Here is a 19930-nt window from a genome sequence, read left to right on the forward strand (position 1 = left end):
ACATCATGGAGCCCCCCCTCCTTTATTTCCTTCTCTTCCTTCTTTGCGTCATTGTGACTTCTGCGTTGAAAAAAATTAAATTATGGGGTTTTACGCGCCATAACCACGATCTGATTATGAGGCACGCCGTAGTGGGGGATTCTGGAAATTTGGACCACATGGGGTTCATTAAATGATTAGTCATGGTGAGTGGCTAAACACGCACTGTAAAGAGGCATTTGTGCGTTTAACTGCGACTCTGGGCTAAGAGCTGACTTCCTCAGGAGGGAATGTGCATGTTCGGTTTGAATTTTGAGCTGTTTTTTGCGGCATGCAGTGCCGTAATGCTTTGCAGATACTGTCGTCAGCGCGTCATGTGTATGCTATGCTAGTGTGTTCAAAATGGCCAAACCTGGTTAGGGGCCCTTTAAGAAAAACGCTCATACAAGTCGTGGCACCAAACAATCTTGCAGCACCTCTAGTAGTGCCATATGGTGTTCCTGCATATTTTTTTTTAATTTAGTACATACCACAGTTTGAAGACCAAGCACAGGAGGGTCAAAGAAAGAACATAGTGAACGAAATTGAACAAGTTGCACAACAGAATATAGTAAGCATTGCTACTCAGACAAATATAGACTAACAAACATGATTAGAAATATGTTGGAATCAAAAATTGCACAAATTTGTAAAATCACTTTTATGCACACAAAGAAAAAGCAAACACAGGTTAGTTCATAAGTTGTCAAAATATTGACAAGAGGGTGGCATTATCAACAGTGAAGTTAACACAAAATAATACATATGTTTTTCAAAGTCAGGAAGGCCACATTCTGAAAAAATATTTGAATGCAGTGCGTTCCATTCGTACATGGCTCGTGGAAAAAACAAGTGTTTGAAAAGGTTAGCACACATGAAGTATGGTGTCAGGCCGTGATTGTGATTATGTCTGGTCTGCCGGGAAAAAGTGAGAGAAAGGTATTCACCAGGATCAATATTAAACTGCCAAGTGTGGAGCAAGAAAAGAAAGAACGACAGAAAGCTGAGCTAGTTGGTAAGGATTCATTATGCAAAAAAGAAGTGAGGCGTGCAGACAGGACACAAGAGTAGAGAAGTGGACAACACGAATGCCGTCCATCCTCGCAAGCGTCGAACTCTGAGGAATCATCACTGACGAGCAGTTCAAGCATGAAGTCAGTGACTAAACGACGTTGGTTTGGAACGACAGAAAGCTGAGCTAGTTGGTAAGGATTCATTATGCAAAAAAGAAGTGCAAGAAGTGAAAGGCAAAAAGAAGTGCAAGAAACGGCGTTTGTGTTGTCCACTTCTCTACTCTTGTGTCCTGTCTGCACGCCCCACTTCTTTTTTGCATAAAGAAAAGAAACTTGAGCCTGGTGATAACCCTGTGCTGTTCCAAAGGTGGGATGTCGTTACTAGCCATCAGTGATGAAGGCAAATCAAGATTGCGACAGGCGTTATAGATTAATTTTACTGCTATTTTTTGAACCATTTCTAGCTTATAAACAGCCTTTTTAATATACGGGTTTCGGGCCACGCATGCATACTCTAGAATAAAAGTATTGTATGCAAGAAGTTTGATCTGCGATGGCGTGTTCTTTAGTTTGCATCTAAGAAATCCCAGTTTTCTAGCAGCAGATGAACAAACATCGTCAATATGGTTACCCCATGATAGTCTATTGGTAATCTTGATTTCTAAGTATTTAAAATTGTTGACTTCGATCACGAGATTATTATTTATTGAGTACCTAGATGTGAATTGACTAACTTTTTTTGAGATTCTCTTAAATACTGATTTGCTAATGTTTAATTCCATTGACCAGGTGTTACAGCAGTCAGAGAGAGAGAGTTCAGGTTCTTCTGAAAAACACTTTTGGTCCTTTCCGCTCTTAATTAGCTTGTAAAGAATGCAGTCTTCTGTAAGAAGTCTTACAGTGGAGGTGTCTACTGATGAAATGATTATACTGATAAAATGTATATGCTCCCAAAGAGAGAGGAATTGCGCAGGAGTCCGCCAGTTTGTTCCCAAGCCATGCGGTAAAGCCATTTCTCACGCTTGCAGGAGCCAAACATAGCACGGTGGCAGAAGTGTATACACACCGTTCAATTTTTAATCATGTTACGTGTGTTGTACATTACCTTGGACCACTGAGTGTGTGCTCTTGGTCATGCTTGTCACTCATGTCATGCCATGTTATTGATACCATGTCATTCATGATGTCATGTCTTGCATGTCATTTTTGTGTTATTCATGTTGTATGGTGCCCTTTATGTCGCATCATGCATGCCATATCATAAGAAGCCAACAAACACTGACACCAAGGACAACATACATCGGACAACAGAGCATCGCACGCGAAATGCGAAGGTTGTGGGTTAGGTTCCCACCTGCGGCAAGTTGTTTTTTTATCCACTTTAATTTCCATTAACTTATCGTTTCGTGATTTCATTTATTAAGCACAAGTAATTTCCCCTATGTTGTCCTTGGTGTCAGTGTTTGTTGGCTTCTTATGATATGACTAATACAATCGGGCCCCTCGGTTAAACCTCTCATGCATGCCATGTCATTCATGTCGTGTATGCGTGTTGTGTGATGTCATTGCATGTCATGTCACATATTTTGAGCAGTGGCAGATTGCGATGCTACGCCGCTGAGAAAAACAAAAAGTTGATGCCACGTCTGTGAAGTTGGCTTCTTCGCAGAGCAGCGGAGCATTTGACGTCGTTTATACCACGTGATGGAATTCTGCAAGTAGCAGTGCGAGCAGTGTAGGGTAAAGGAATGCGTAACTCTGCTCCCCTTGGGAGCATATGCACTAGGGCCATCAATGTGCCACCTCTTGTTTATAGGAATATACGGGCAACAGCAAACAATATCTGCATCGGGCAGAGTGTCAATGCCTTAATTAGTATTTTTCTTACACATACCAAAAACATGCTTTTTTTCTTTTTTAACTTAAAGGTGCAGCCTCTGCTGGTGAGAGATAGTCTAAGTAGAATATAGAGGGTGTTGTGTAAGTTACACTTTTCAGTGGCTCGGTGACTATGCAATTACGTTTCTGAGCACGAAGTCATGGATTCGCTTTCAAGCCTTGGTGGCTGCATTCCAATGGAGGCTGAATACAGAAGCACTTGCACACTGTGCTTTGAGTATGCGTTAAGGAACCCCAAATGGTCAAAATTAATCCAGAGCCCTCCACTATATCGTCCCTCACGAGCTCACTGCAGAACTTGAAGGTATTAAACCTCACAATTTAAGTTTGAGGCAAGGAGAAAGATGCAACAGCTATGTGTCGTAGTGTAGGGTCTTATGAGGTCTTCAATCTTTATTCAAAGCTTGGATTTCTATGGCTATGCTTTGGTGGCATAAGGCAAGCAGCAAACAAGACAATGAACTAAATTTGCCAAAACAGTTCTTACAGCTCTGCATGTAAGCCAAGAAGGGCCAATAGCTGCCCAAAACATTTGCCTTGGTCATATGGCAAACAAACACCGATAATGATAAAATAGAGGAGTAATGGCCTGTGATCCTTTCTCGGTCATGGCTATCAGTTGTGCCAGCCAGCGCTTCTCACTGATCTTGTTGCACCTACCCTGCTGTCTCACTCAGTCCAGTTTATCAATGAGCTTCATCACCACATGACAGTTTGCCTTTGTGGCTGGTTTGCAAGAGGATTGTGGTGTGAATAGGAAGCTGCCTGCCCCACATAGGAAATGTGGAGGAGGGTGCCTGCCCTCCTTGTCTTTTGTAGCATGTGGGCTAACGTGGAAAATTACCGAGTTCCACGATTCCAACAACTGCAGCGAAATACGAGTGCTTGATGTTGAAGAAGACATGAAACTGAGATATGTGCGTTAATGGCAGTGTGATGAAGAAAAATTTCACGCTAGCACTGCATTTAAATATGGTGTCGAAGTAACTTCGTTGTACTTTGTAAAAAATGTGTTGTATTCTTGCAAACCCATCACATAGTCATGTCTGTCACCTCCAGTATATCAGAAGGCAACGCTCTATGATTATATTCTGCTTTTTCCTCGTTAGGTCCCAGATATATTAATTTCACAAGACAGTATGACCAGCAGTAGGTGCATCTACTATTGTTCTTTAAAGGACTCCTCACCAGGTTTGGCCATTTTAAATAGAAAAGCGCAGTGTATACAATACACGCTGAAGAGCTAGTCTACAAAGTATTACACTGCTGCATGGCTAAAATTTCAAACCAAATGCCGCACGCCCCTTCTCAAGGGAGCCATGCTCCCAGCCAGACAGTCGAGGTCAGACGCGCAAGGGGGGTTGGGGGGGTGCACCTACGTGATTCGCATTGCTGAAATGTCACTCACCGTGACGCGTTACTTTGAGAATTATTGAAGGATACAGCAGTTATTTGTTTGATCTGTTGTTTCACTAGATGATTTAAAGTGTAGAGAAATAATAAAACCCACAGACCGAATGTCTGCGAGTCATTGTTTTACTCTGTGCCGTAGCAGGAGGGAGGTACTTCCATTTTGTCTGCTTGTTCCCACTTCATGCAGTCGTGTTCGCAGAAAATGAAACTATGTGTCATTTTCCAGTGCGCAATCCTGCTCTTTGATCAGCTTGCGTCTGCCTCATTGCTAATATGGCATTGATTTGTTGTGCTGGTCAGGTGATCTTGTTCACAGCATGCAATATTGCGGGCTGCGCGAAACAAGACAAGCGCAACAGCTTGCACATGAAACTATCACTGGAAGTGTGCCGCACAGCAAAAACACAAGAGAGAGAGAGAGAGAGAAAAAATAGGGCCTGTGATGTATGTGTCATGTGATCCTCCAGCTCTAGTATTGGAGAATGCAAGGAAGGAATTTCGCTTGCTGAAGCTAGATGAGGGTGAGTGGTGTGAGTGCATATGTTGACGATGAAGCTCGCCTCCTGAAATCATTAGTTCACGGCACTTCAAATAGTTCTAGCTCTGCTATTAATGAACCAATTTGAACAATTCTTGCAGTAGAGTGCTTCCTAGAGGGCCCGTAACAACTTCCAGCATGTAGCCAAAGTTTGCTGTGGGTCCTGGTGAGAGGCCCTTTAAAAGGGAGGCTGAATAGGATTTTATACTTTGTTTGCTTGCTTTATGAGCTTGATGCTGATTTAGTGTGCATTTTTTAAAACATACAGGCTGAAATAAAAATATTGGTCTGTAACGTCCTGCTCTCCCAACGACATTATAAGCCAACTGTGAGTAGCTGCCGGTAATATCTGTTGCGATAGGCTCTACTGCAGCTGTACTATGTTATCAGCTTGGCTCAGCTTTATTATGTTGGCTTGGCTATCTACCCGAAATGGGCGTAAGTGACCTGAATGCAAAGCACTTGGCGCATCACTCTTTTCTGAAGCAAAGCCTCTGTGGAGTGCACACAGGAGGCTTGACTTGCTTCTCATCTTGCTTTGTTACATGCCATCTTGTTGTTACATGTTGTTGTTGTTACTTTGTTACATGCCATGGACATCTTGCTTTGTTACATGCCACTCAGTGCCATTGCCACTCAGTGCCATTGCCACTCAGTTCCATTGGGTGGACAGTTTGTAAATTGCCTGTTTTGACAATATGCTTCATATGGCTGGCTGTTCAGTCCTCTAGACAGTCTCTTGAATGTGCATGTGTATGTGCATGTGGGCTTAAAGGCCAAATGCAACAAAATTTTATGTCACAAGAAGCCTACACTGAGATAGTGTAGATATAGAGCAGGCCTCCGTGCAATATTTTAAATTCGAAATACAAGAAGATGTGTCACAAAAAGCATCTGACTGAACTGAAAAAGTCTCCATTATTACTACCTGCTGGAAACGACACAGAACCCAGAAGATTGTGAACCAGCTCAGCTCCTGGTTGTGGACCTCCAAGACTCATTTGTAACCAACCTAGCCAAAGGGAAATTTTGTTGCAGTTGGCCTTTAAATGGCCATCATCAGCACCAAGTTCCTGGCATCAAATTTCGGAAGAATGAAAAGTCAAACAGAGAGTTTCAGATGCGATTATGCATTTATCGAAAGCATTGGTCAATGCATCTGTGAATGTTGTATAAATTGAGTCTTTCTAATATTGGTGTGCAAGAGTGCATGAAAAGGGATTTCGAATTTTCACAGGAGAAGCCTACAAAATGTGAGTACTTATGACAAATTATTGCGGAACTTGTCACTTTTACTCAGGAGCTAGATTCCAGGGAGTCCAAGAGCTTCTTTCAAGTGCTGCTGCCCAAAATAGTAGCCTTAGCACTTCGCCTTCCGGCTCTAGTTACTCAGGTAAGATTATGATCTCGCCCTTTGTATTGCAATTACTAACCGTCCTAATTGTGTGCTTGCACCTTTTAGCCAATTCCCCTTCTGAAATCCAGCCAAGATCAGGTGCTTTCAATGAGTCAATTGCAAGCTGGTTGCCTTTTAGCAAATGCATTCTTCTGCACATTTCCAAGAAGAAATACACTTAAAAGCAACTCTGAGTACTCCAATTACCCGGACATCAACTTCAATAGGTAAGCATCATGCGATTAGGAATTTTGTGACAATTTGCTTGCCTCTGGTACTGACATAGCATTTCCTTACAGTTATTTTTCTTGCATTATGTGAAGGTCCTGGACCTTGAAATCTGAGAAAAAATACTGGCAAGCCTTAGAGTGCTCTAAATAGTTTACTATTATGTATTTAGCTTTTCTGTGAATCGGTTCCATTTCCCAGGAAGTTTATTTGTCATGACATTATAACGCAGAAGATTGTCACGTGAGAGCAGAACACCGTGACTTTTTGGCACTTGCTCTGGCTGGGGTCCGGTTGCCTGCATTGCTGCTATTTTTTGCGCGGCCCGATGTAGCCGTAAAACAGATGACTGAGTTAGCTGTAGTGAATGCCAGACCACTACAATGAAATAAAATTTCGTAGAAAAGCTATAATAATGATTTGTTTAGAGTGCTGTAAGGTTTTCCAGTAGTTTTTCTGCGGTTTTGAGGTCACGGACGTTCATGTAATGCAAAAAAATGAGAAGTTGAAAATGTCATGTCTGTACTACACCTTTAATAGGCCCCTCGCCAGGTTTGGGCATACAGGAATTTGCTGTGCATAGACCACACAGTCATGTCAAGAGCGTGTCTGTAAAGTACTATACTGATGTGTACTGCTAAAACGGGAAAATTTAAACAAAAGCCTATGCGCTCTTTTCCTCGAATGTGCTACTCCAGCTGCGAGGTGACAAAACAGGCCTTGGACTTTTGCCCTGTTGCATTACTCAGTGTTGGTTGCACGGCTCCTCACTCACTTACTGTGGTTAAAGCTCCTGGCATATAGCCAAATTTTGGACTGGTAGGCAGCCCTTTAAAGGACCCTTAAACCACTCTGAGCATGATGGTGACCAAACATATTCTCTCTCACCTTTGCTATTCTTCCCATGGGCACTCTTCATTGCCGCATGCTTCTGTAGAGTACATGTGGACACTACATCAGCAGCAAATGTCATGTTGGCACCGTTTTCTTGTTTGAAAACACTAAAGACCTGCACAACTTCCGGTTACAAGGACTCCAGTTTTTTTTACAGCAAAGCTGTGTATGGCTAGCTGATTCGTCTGTCCGTCTGTCTGTCGTCTGTATGCCGGAAACTCATCCGGCACAACTTCAAGCGCATGCACAGAAAAAAAGAGACAGAAAGAAAGGCGCGCGATTGGCTGTGCCAGTAGTGACGTCGTTGCTCTCTCTCGCAGCCAAGCATGCGCAGCAGTTTTTCTTCAGCTCTGAAATGGGTAGGCCATGGGTCATACATACTCCTAAGGAGCAGGCAGCTTTCGATCAGCATTGCCGCGAGCAGAACTGGGAACGAGCTCGTCTACGCCGTGCCCATGCTGCAGCCTGGACGCAAGTACAGGCTCGTGCAGCTGAGCACAAGCAGCAACTGCGTACCAAGGATTCCGGCAGCCTAACAAGCCATCGTTTAATGAACCGTCGGGATTAACCCAGTGGTAAACACTGGGGTGCATGTTTCAGCTTTGCTGGTTAACCAACTCTACGAAGTGCTTGGGCGGTGATTTTTTGCTACATGCAGTTGCTGCCGCTCATGCCGTGCAAAACGCGCTGCGGGAGGTGAAATTAGTTGATTGCACATGATAGGGTAAGCAAAATGACAAGTAAGAGCAGGCGTGAGACTTCATTGCAAAGGTGGAGCTAGTAGGATTAGAAGTAACATCCCTCTTAGATTGACAGTCAGCAGCCCTTACACTAGTTACATCGCATGCATGACCCTGATGGTGTCACAACAAGTGAAGAAGGAACTGAAAAAGCCCAGAGAGAAGCACACATTCTTTATTTATTTATTTATTTATTTATTTATTTATTTATTTATTTATTGCTTCTCTGCGGTGTGTTGCGCTGCCATGTTTGTGAATGATCGTCGCAGTATTCTGTACACTGCGCACATGTTTATTTAGATGTGTTCAAAATGTCAGAGGTGGTTTAGGGGCCGTGCGATGTACTTTATGTGTCTCACGCAAAATGGCATTTGGTGTCAGTCATTTTTGTGTGAAACTGAGGGTGGAAAATGAGGAGGTGGGTGAAGTGATTGGGGGTGGCTTCCACATGGCACATGGTAAAATTTATGCACGAATGACAGTCTCTCCTCAGTCTCTGCTAATGTGCCTCAACCTGAAACTCTTCAACTCCATCCGAGTATAGGGCCCTCAACTAAAGTGGTCACTTTGGTTCATTAGTGCTCCTCAGGCAATCCCAAGCTCATAGCGCATAACCAGCCACTTTTGGTATCTGCTGAAACGTGCTGGAGTTGATACGTAACATTTTCAAGCTTACAGGTCAATTTCTCATCGCAGAAATCACTGAATGACATTTGTGAAGCACAGGGCCAATCAGGGAGCAGCGCTGTGCCCTCTACTTCATCAGGGCATGGGAAGAGCTGTGTCTGTGGGCATTTGTGGTAGACCTGTGCACATTACAGAAAAAAGAAACCTAATTACAATTACTTAATTCAAGAATGTAATTGTTTGCAGTTATCATTACTGGCTCCCACAGCACTAACTAAGCATTACTTCATGTTACTTTGATCCTAAACTTTGTTAACCTTGCACGAATACAGCAAATACGACATGCTGGCCTGGCTCTTTCACTGCGTCCTTTGCAGCCCTTCACATGTTGTTCATCTTCATTAACAATCGGTTATAAAAATTTTTTTTGTTCTCTCATTTTTTTAGTGAAGAAATCAGCAGCAATGCTAAAAACACAGTCAATGCGCTTGCTAAAAGAAAGGGCGGTGTTGTAACATGCGAACACAAGATTGTGGTTACATAGTGCCATCATGCTCAAAAGGAGATACTCTGTAAAGAGCAGTGCTTCGTTGTTGTTGGGGCTTGCAGAAGCTCCCCACTGGACTAATGAAAAGCCGAAAACAAAGTTTTTGTAGGTGATTTCCTGGCATCAGCGTGATGATAGTTGGATGTTATTGGCACAAGCGCCCTGTCATCGTCATCCGAAGTGGCCGTTGCTGTTGAGCCATAGTTCAATTCATCGGCCAACATCTGGCGGGGCGTTGAGATGAAATAAATACCGAGCACCTGGGTTTGCTCGTCCGAACAAGCAAATCCACAAGGCTGCTGTGTGACACAACCATGGCCGTTCTACTGTAGTTCCCATCAAATTCAAATGCTGAGAGCTGTGTCACCTATTGCAGCTTGTCTCATCAATAAAGTAACTAGTTGCATGTAATTGGTGACTGAAAAAAGTAATTGAACTACAGTGAGCATCACCAAGTAAAAAAGAAAGAAGGTATCGATCAGTTGCAAAACTATAAAAGAAACATCACTGATTGCAGGGAATTCATTACATGGAATTCGTTATGTGCGAGTCTCATTTGTAAATGCAGTGGCTAAAAGAGTCCAAGTGTGACATTATTTTTATTAGTATCTTTTTTTTTTCACGTTCTGCTGTTCTTGTCTGTTCCTAGATAAGGCTTAGGATTGCTGCTTTTACTTTCAGGTTATTTTCTGGAACTAGTGACGAAGCTCGGAAAATGGAGAAGCTAAAGTGCATCGTGAATTACTTCCGAAGAATTACAAAGGAGGGTCAGTAACTCAGCTAATGCAACTGTAATTCATCCCCAAGTGCTTCCAAGATGAGTGAGAACATATGAGCTTGCATTGTATAGCAGTGCTTTCTACCTTGGAAAGATCAGTGGTGCTATAATGTCCCGGTTTGTGACCCTTGGTTTATGCATGTTTCGTGTCGAACAATAGGAAGACTTATCTAGGTGTCTAGGAATATTCGAAAATTTTATCAATTGAATATTGTATATTTAGTACATATTTGCATCCGATTTGAAAACCAAGTACTAGTCGAAATATTTTGAATATCTGATATGACGCAAATATTCAAAAAGAAATTTAATGTATTGGTAGCTGTGTAGGAATAGAGGTGATTCTTTGTGTTTGTTTCTATCTAATCTGCGGGTGTGTATGTGGTATTATGCTACTTAGCACATTTCTTTCATTGTTAAGTTTAGCACGTAAGGTAAGCTCCAGCTGCCAGATGGCTAACTTTGCTGGAAAGGGACACAGGTCTGCAAATTGCTCGGGCACAACTTGGCACAGTGAAAGGGAATGGCAGCGATTGCACAAAGAAGTCCAATGGCATAAGAATGCTTTTCTAGGGGGTAAAAGTTTGTCGGGCCGATCCACTGCAGTGATACCCGTCTACGTGGCCTCCCTAAGCAAACATGCCAGCCGCCCGCCGCATGCCCATCTTGGCTCTCAATGCAGCCCGTCACGCTCCTTTTTTAACATTTTAGCATAATGACGGGCGATCCACTACTGCAATGTCTGCCTGTGCGAGACCCAAGATTTGTGCAAATTTTGCGTGCAATGGGCACTGTGGATATTACCACAATGCCCATGCACATAGCACTATGCTAAATGGCTTTTTTTCTAAACGTACAGGTATAGGTGTTACTACACATCTTCAGTTAATGTTGTAGTCATATGTATTTTTTTTTCAAACAGTAGAATTCGTGGTTACATTATATTCTTGCAAAGAGTATTTTGACAACAGTCAGTTGGTCAATCTCACACTGAAGGATAGAATGCTGCATGCATAGGGTGCAAAACACAAGGAAAATCAAGCACTGTGCTTCTGTGGTTCTTTTATAAGCACTTCTTATTGGTTGGGTGCTAGTGCAGCTTTTTCCTTGCCCATTTGTCATTACGTATGCAATGCTACCCGCACTCCTGAGCTTATCACTTGACAATAAATGTGCTGAGTGACAACTGGCGCAGGACCAAATGCCTCTGAGTTGACTGTAATTTGTTGATGTATAATAATACACAGGTTGGTAAGAGTGTGAATTTATTTATTTGTTTGTTTACGTACCCGCAGTCGACAAGGCTTTGTAGAGGGGAGTGCAGTAATAACAAAACAATACATTACTAAAATACGCAAAAAAAAGAACATGCTATACGAAAAAAAAAATGAAAGCATGTCAGGCAATTAATTTATGACAATAAAAACTGTAAACAAAGAACATAATAATATGCCAGGTCATAAAAGGAAAAAAAAGTCAGATTTGCTAAACCAGAATCGGCACTTAGGCAGAAAACATTTAAAAATAAGTGCTAAAAATGGGGGAAAATGAAATCAGATGCCTGGCACCCTTTCACTCTGAGCAAGGGAAAAAAAGACATGATCACTTTTATTTATGCAGGGTCTTCACAACAAAAAAAGGCAAGCCGTGCTTTCCGAAATATAGTGTAATCGGATACAAATGCAATATGCAGGGGACAGTGCTTCCATTCATTATACACATGTGAAATAAACAAGTAAAAAAATGCATTTGTGTAACAATGAAAAGATCCAACTGTGTGCTGATGATGAATGCAGGAATTATGTGGAATTAGGAACTAGTCGGTTACGTAAGTAAAGATTAATGATAATAAATCTTGTGCAGTCAGGGTGTCTACCAACCGGAAAAACCAGGAAATCTCTGGGATATTGAATAGTCTGGAAATACTTAGGGAAAACTCAGGGAATTTGTGCTTCTATCAGAGAAAATTAGCTGTAATTTTATCAAAACGGAATGAAAGTCGTGTTAATGCTGGCTCGAGTAACAGAGAGGAATCGTAATGAATCGACTTTGATGCCGTGTCAATGGCTAGAGGAGTTGCCATTGTACAGTCAATGACCGACTTTTCGGACGCTCAATAATTCAGACGGCTTCGCGGCACCACCGATGTAAATATACCTTGTAGCAAAGCTTCCATAGAAGCCCATACATTCAAAATATGGCGGTTCACCAGTGGTTTATGGGGCTTGGCGCCATCTGTGTGACGAGGGAACACTTCCAGCAGAAGAAAAAATAATGTGACACCATATCCGTTAAAAACAGAAGTGACATCATTTTGTTCTCGAAGGCGCGAAATTTGCTTTGATGGCCTGCCGTTAGAGCTGCATATTCAAATGCCCCACCATTTGATTTGATTGGTGTTTCGAGCTTTCAGTGCAGGAAGCGATGCACAAAAAGGCCAGCCGTACAGGTGTTGAAATTGCACCAATGCACAAAACATACTTTCTTTGGAGGCCGATGAAAGCTTTGGGTGTACAGTGCTGGTTTTATCGTCGAACACCAAGCCCGTCGGCCAGCGCAGTCACATGAAAACAACTAAAGTAAACAATTATCTCGTAATCGTAACTCACTACTTTTGACTGAACAGGCGATGAAACTAGCCGCATCACCAAGTTCAGACAAATGCGGCAAGCGAAACAGCACAACTTGTGAGGGGGGCGTATTGTAACCGGTGAAATTTATGAGGATGCCTTTCTGTACACTTCAAGAGCTGCATTGCATTGCAAGTGACATAGCGCAGTCAACAAAAAAAAAACAAAAAACAAAATACAGTTGCCTTTTGTTTAGTCGTCGCACGTATATAAAATTTATTAGAAATTTTAGTTTTGTTGAATGAATCTAACTCTGTCTCTCTTTAATTAATGCTTTTTTCTTTCCCAATGTTTGTTCCCTCCAAATATAGTTGCACTTCAATCGTTGCTCCCATAACCACCCTTGCTGATGTCTGTGACAAATTGTCCTGAACCGCTTTTCACCCGAACCTTAGCGACCTATTTGGGTAGACGTTGGCACCACCGCGTACCTCATAAAGTCAATGTACAGTAGTCCCTCGTTACAACAAAGCCAGCGTGACGGCGAAAAAATTCGTTATAAGTGGTAATTCGATATAAGCGACCACTCGAGAAGAGCTAAAGCAGTCTAGCTTTAATTGCGCCACAACTGCGAGGAAGTCAAAATACGATGTATTCAGCGAAGCAAAACTTTATTCAGGTGTAAAAAAGGCAGTGAACTTTGGCTGTTTCAAGTTCTTACTAGGCGCGAGCAAACCCTGCTCTAATTTGACCAAGCATTGCACGAGGCCGTGGTCGCCGCCCATGCATTCAACCTTATTTCACAGCAGGCGTAGGTACTCCCGTGTCTGAACCATAGTTGGCTCTTCACATGGCTCTTCGTCGCCGGCTCTTCGTCCTCGTTGGGGCCACCAACAGTGTCAATTAGTATTTCTGCATCCATCGCTAGGGCGCCACGGGAGCAGCAGCGTCAGCCAATGCGAATGTCTCAAAGTCACCTTCTACCTCTTGGCCAGCAATTTTATGAACAGCCTCATGCAGATCGCTGCAAGTCCGGTCATCGTCGGGTCACTGACGACGGCGCGGGAAAAGCCGGCGTGCGCAAAGCAGTTGGCGACCTTTGAAAGTGTGAATTATTTCCGTGAAATGTTCAGCAAATGGATCGCACCAAGCAAATCAATGTTGTATCTCTTGCTGGCGTCATATGCTGTGAGCATGCACTGCAAAAGAGCCTTGCGGTACAGCTTCCAGGTGGTCTCAATGATGCCCTGATCCATCGGTTGCAGTACAGTGGTTGTGTTTACGGGCAAAAATTCCAGAGCAATCGCCTTGAGGTTGTCGATCCTCCCGTGGCTCAGACAGTTGTCAATTATGAAAAGCACTTGCTGATTCTTTGCGTCAAACCGTCTATCCAGAAGGCGCGCACGTAGTCTTGAATAATAACAGCAGTCATCCATGCTCGCTTGTTATTTCTGTAGATGCCTTCCTTAGGAATAGTTGCATTTTGGAAGCACCGTGGCTTCTCCGCCTTCCGCAGTATCAATAAGGGAAGCTTGTCCTCGCCTGTTGCATTAGCACGAAACAGCACTGTGACACACTTCTTGCTCTGTTTTTCTCTGGGTTAAGATCCGCCAGCAGTAGTGAACGTGCGATTCGGTAGCAGCTTGTAAAAAAATGCAGCCTCATCTAGGTTGTCAATGTCTTTGTCTTCATACTTTTCAAGCAGAGCTTGGAACCGATGTTGGCACCACACGTCTAAGGTGTCACGGTTCACAGCTGCACTTTTTGCCAATGATCGACTTCAAGGTCACGCAGTGTCGTTTCTTGAACCGCCCAAGCCAGCCATTGCTGCACTTGAAATTTTTATGGCCCATTTGGAAGGCGAGAGCTTCGGCTTTTGCAGTAAATGCAGGTCCGTGTACGGGGAGATTTGCGCTCCTGGCATTCTTCAGCCATTGTAGAAGCGCACCTTCCATTTCGGGGTATTTCGAATCGCGAATCAGTCATGATCATCTGGGCGCCAGCTCATCAAGGCATTCCTGACAACGAGGTCGCCAACCACGTGGCTCGAGATCTGACCCACCGAGCCGACGCCGAGGAATCTGAACCCGAGCGCATGCACCCTCTAGTCTCGTACCAAGACATCACACAACACTACCAGCTAACCCGCAGAACATATGCACCCCCACACAAGTCACTACCTAGAGAGCAGGAGCGACTCTTCCGAGCTCTACAGGTTAATACATTCCCCCACCCAACCAGAAATCACCTCATAGACCCTACACAATTCTCTCCGCAATGCCGCTTCTGCGGAGAGCCCGGGTCCCTCAGGCACATAGTAGGGGGTTGCAGAGCGGCACCATTAAATCCTCCGAACCCTTACCCCACTAATGAGCGTTGGGAGAGAGCCTTGGCCAGCTCCGACCTCGAGGATCAGCAACGGCTGATTGCGAGGGCCCAGGACGCGGCCCGAGCTCAAGGCATTCTGGAATGAGGACTCCTCTCCAAAGCTGCATTCACCTAATAAAAATGTTTATTCTCTCTCTCTCTCCTCTTTCTCTTTGCCGAGAAGCTCTTTTCGAAGCCATCCAGCACAGCTTCCTTGTTTTTCAATACAATTGATAAAGTAGACAGTGGTAGGCCGAATTCCTTCGCAATGTCAGTTTTCTGCCGGCTGCCTTTTTCCACTCTTTATCGACAGAACCTTCTGCTCCGAAGTCGGACACTTTCACCCGGAGATTGACAGAGCCATTTATCACTGTAGACCACAAAAGCACACGTGAGGCATGCCGAACGAAGCACTCCGAATAATGCACAATCACATGTCCTGCAGCACGGATCCAAACACACATGCCGTAGGCGCTAAAGTGACTGAACATGGCGGGCGACATAGAAGGCAGAAGCTTCAAAATGTCGTCAGGCCATCTCGCTTTCCTCGTCAGTACGCACTGGTGATGGCGAGGTTAGGAGTTGACATGAAGGTGAGTGAGAGAAGTGACTGGCATCCGAACGGCTTGCAGACTGGAGAGCAAATGAGGAGGGGAAGGCAGCGGGGCTGCTTTTTGAGGGTGGGTGGGTGGGTGGGGGGGTGCGGAGGTCACTGAAAACTACAGGAGTATCGCACTGGAAAGTGCTGCAAATGCCGTGGCTCGAGTCGGAGGTTGTGTTTGTTGTGCTCAAAAAACCATTAGCCACTCATTGTGCAAACGCAGTTGGATCATGAAAACTGAACGGTTTTGCAGTAGGGGCTTTGAATGATCACTGGGCAATTTTTTTCTGGGTTGTGCAGCTGTGAAGCTTGCAAAACGAGTTTTTCAGTCTCCGTTGTTGACGACACTGTGCTAATTCTACGGTTCAAGTATCGGTGTCCACACACTGTCGCATCCGAGCCATTTACAAATGTCTAGGAAAAAATTCAATGACTCTGCCACGCATTTAGACCGTTTGTCTAAAATCGGATGGCTGGAATGAAGCATGACTGGCTTGAGAAAATCGCCGGGGAAACACCAGCTTGCATTGACCCGCCATGTTGACTGGCTGACTTGCCGCTGGTGACGCTCGGATTTTTCGTGCTTTCGGCAAGTTATCGGTTGATTTGCATTGTCAAAAGTGCAATGAAGCTAAGGGCAGTGTTTTATTGCGATGCAGGCTGATTATGGCGACCGGCGAGCAAATTTCTAGACCGGCTTCCCCAAAGTCGTCTTCCCAATTTGTTAACGTAGCTCCTCGTGTCAAACATGGCACGTATAATCGAAGTTACACTTCTTTTGTGCTTTTTGGCACGTTTCAGCACCAGAAGTGCTCTTTGAAGTGGTAAAACTTTGCTCATTGAGCGCACCCCATGGAGTGCTACGGCGCAAGTCTGCCCGCGGTCTTTTGGCCACTTTTCAACATCCAAGAGACCACGGTTTCCTGGCATCGCAAAGTGTCAGGAAATCTTTATTTTTGTGTGGATTCTATCGCAGGGGACACCAGCAATGCGATTGCGACCGAGATTAACGGTTCGGGCATGCTGCACCATAGAATTTGACAGCTTCCGTTCGCTTCGCAGTAAACAGCTGGGAGCACTCGGCACTTACTTGGTGCCCGTTACTAGGCGGTCATCAGTCATGGGTTTGGTACTTTTATGGCCTGTTATGTGCCTGCATGAGACTAATTCATCGGTGGTATTAATTTGACGCTGCATGCGCAAAACGGTCACCGCCGCTGAGCGGCAGTGATGCCTCCGCTCGCCACTTGGCTCTAAGCAGGTCAAGCTCTTTGTGCGCTTCGAGTAATGCGGCTTAAAATGCATGCGTTTGGGTCGGGACTGCAAGAAATTTCGAATAATGCAATACTTCGAGTAAAGTGATTTCGTTATAACGAGGGATCACTGTACTTTCATATGTTTGGAGTGCTTTTGTTGCGAGAAAATCTGGCAGAACCTGTGTCACGATGAATGTCGGCGTTAATGCAATCAGCATTGAAGCAATGTAGCGACACACCACATTGCCTGCGGCGAAACGTGTATGCAGCCGGGCTCCTCTCTCTCGCTTCCCTCTGCGCCATCTAGTGGTGCCGCTGTAAGGAGTGCGTGTGGTACGGGTTCAATTCTGTTGAGCATTGGAGAAATTTAAAGGATCATTTTCCTCACTGTAAAGCAGCACATACCCAGTGGCACATATCTAGTTATGCAAATTGGTTCAAAGAGGTTCATTGAGCAGTACATACCCAATGCCACATATCCAGTGCAGCATCCCCAGTGACCCATGTTGGCATCATAGAGTTCCTTTAGAATAATGCAATCCTTGTTTGTTAGTGAACTAGTGCCTAGCATTCACTGTCCAAATCTCGCATTGTCTCAAGAAGCTAGAGCGCAAAGTTCAAGGCCACTTTTTGTTTTTGCATCTTTTCTGTACTACCAAGACTTGCACGCTCACTGTATGAATAATGTTTCTGGCCTTCCAAGTGTGATGTACCAGCATAACTTAACATCCCTTTTTAGTGTCCCTTGATGCACCCTAATGGAGTGATAGACCAGTTTTATTACAGTGGAGTGACGTGGCATCTTTCTTTTCCCACTGACTGTGTAGAGCCTACTGGAATGCTGACATTTCACCGGAGATGTCTGACTGAGCCCTATGAGTGGAGCAGTGCGAAAAACAAACTGGGCAACCTTTTTGTGTCTGAATCGGGGTTCATTGAACGTGAAGGGCAGGGCATGCTCCAGGTGAGTAATTTTACTGATTCATCCTAGTAGTGTACACAGTATCGCGACATACATAAGTAGCACAAATCTATTTGCCACCAATGTTTCAAAGTGTGCCAATGAGAAAGGTAATGCCAGATTTCTTTTCAAGTTGGATATTTTTCTTGCTCTTGCACTGTAATAGAAAGAAAGCAAATAGCAGGGTGGGTGGTTTGGATTGCACGTTTAACAGGAACCGCTGTTTGAACATAGTTGTCTTTCCTTTCATATCGATACAGTGCACACGAGAGCTGTCATTCATTTTTATACTTCATACTGTAGAACCTCAATACATATAGACCATTTACAGCACCATACCCGTGGCTCCCGCCATATTTGGTCACGTGACAGCACCCGCTGTTGAGTGCCTTCTGAATGGCGTTTTCTCGCCTGTTTACTATGGCCACAGGCTCAGCTCAGACAGCAGCTATTTTGGCCACCACGGTGAGCAGTGAGTGGTTAGATGATATGACACTTCGGCTAGAGCTGCAGAGGTCGTGTACTATATACTTTGTGTCCTGTCTGCACACCTCACCTCCCTTTTTTGCATAATGATTCCTTACCAACTAGTTCAGCTTTCTGTCGTTCTATACTTTTCATTTATCTGTTCTGTTTCATCACCATCATCGTCGGCCTGTTTTATGTCCACTGCAGGACGAAGGCCTCTTCCTGCAATCTCCAATTACCCCTGTCCTGTGCCAACCGATTCCAACTAGCGCCCGTGAATTTCCTAATTTCATCGCTCCACCTAGTCTTCAGCCGTCCTCACATTAGTCTTAAAATATGTGCAAGCTTACCAGCTGAAGACTCTTAGAGCTTTTAGCTGAAACAAGACACTCTGGAAATCATTTGGCCAGGTAATATTTAGCGCACGTGTAACAGTCCCTGTACTCAAAGAAGTTCTTGAAGCTAAAGTGTCAATGTTATGTTCTATTGCATCATGTTTTTAACAAAACCCCATTGCCATAGCCCACAGTACTACTTAGTGTCATTATTTTAGCAACAATATATTTTACGCCATCCACAGCGACAGATTTTAGGCCTTTTTACAGCCATTACACATATACCATGATGAATTCATTGTCTACACCATTCACAATGCACCGTTAACATTACATTTGTCATGGCGCTCTTTGGCCGTACCTGCCCCTTGCGCCATAAAACGCCACACATCATCAGCTGAAGACAACGAATGCAGCGGCTTGCTGTTTGCTTTTACCGTTTATATTCTAGTCTTTACAGTGGTAGATTTGGAAGGTTGTTACGGTTTTGTACCTATTGTTGTTAAATGTACGTGCATCAACTTCATTCGGGAATGCGTGTGTGCATGCAGAAGATGCCTGTTTCCAACCTGCTCCAACCACATCATTCTTGTCATCAGCACTGATCAGAGATTAAAATGTATTCGCTTACGCATGGTCAAAAATGTGGCAAGTGACTGAGTTATGTCTAGCTTGCTTTTTGATTCGCGGTGCAGAAAGAAAACTCGTGCTGCCCACCTGTTATTCCACGTTTGAGTTTTCTGCCATGCAAAATGATATGGCTCAAGTGTGTCAGTCATGCTTGCTTGAGAAGGACATATTGCTGACTTGCATGCTTACTGAAGTTCAACATTCCGTGATATTTTGTGCCAGCGGTGAATGTGACACTGTGTTGTGGCTGCAGGTGTTGTTGGCCTGGTAGTCACTGCTGGCAATCGGTTGCCGGTCATTGCTGGCAGTTGCCTATCCAACGCTGGTGATAGAGCTTGTTGGGCTCGCCTTACAGAAATGTGTACCTGATGAACGGTCGTAAAACAGGGCACTCTTTGTGCAGCTGAGGGATGGAACTTTCACACAGTTTCATCCCATACATTCAAATCTCTGTCGCAGTTCTTTTAGTTCACAACGGAGAGCAGCTTCCCTTTATGCTTCCACATATTAAATAAATAGTATTACCAAGTGATTCCTGGCTTCTCGGTGGAACGTTGCTGGAGTGAGCAGCGGCGGCGGCGGCTAATGCCTGCTTGTCCCGATTCAGAAGGTGTTCAATGGCGACGTGCCTGTGGTAGCTCCAGGCACATA

The 19930-nt window shown here is 44.2% G+C and overlaps 1 protein-coding gene across 2 annotated transcripts in view; it reads left to right on the forward strand.

Moving 5' to 3' along the window:
* Positions 1-19930, forward strand: part of LOC142576650 (poly(ADP-ribose) glycohydrolase-like) — a 71001-nt gene that overhangs the window by 8204 nt on the left and 42867 nt on the right. For both annotated transcript variants that reach the window (XM_075686881.1, XM_075686873.1), the window contains 4 exons: positions 6182-6274; positions 6344-6504; positions 9995-10080; positions 17713-17849. In XM_075686881.1, coding sequence (XP_075542996.1) covers positions 6182-6274; positions 6344-6504; positions 9995-10080; positions 17713-17849 — 477 coding nt within the window. The remainder of the gene's footprint in view (positions 1-6181; positions 6275-6343; positions 6505-9994; positions 10081-17712; positions 17850-19930) is intronic.

This window comes from Dermacentor variabilis, chromosome 1 (assembly GCF_050947875.1).
Source record: "Dermacentor variabilis isolate Ectoservices chromosome 1, ASM5094787v1, whole genome shotgun sequence".
Taxonomy (NCBI): Eukaryota; Metazoa; Arthropoda; class Arachnida; order Ixodida; family Ixodidae; genus Dermacentor; species Dermacentor variabilis.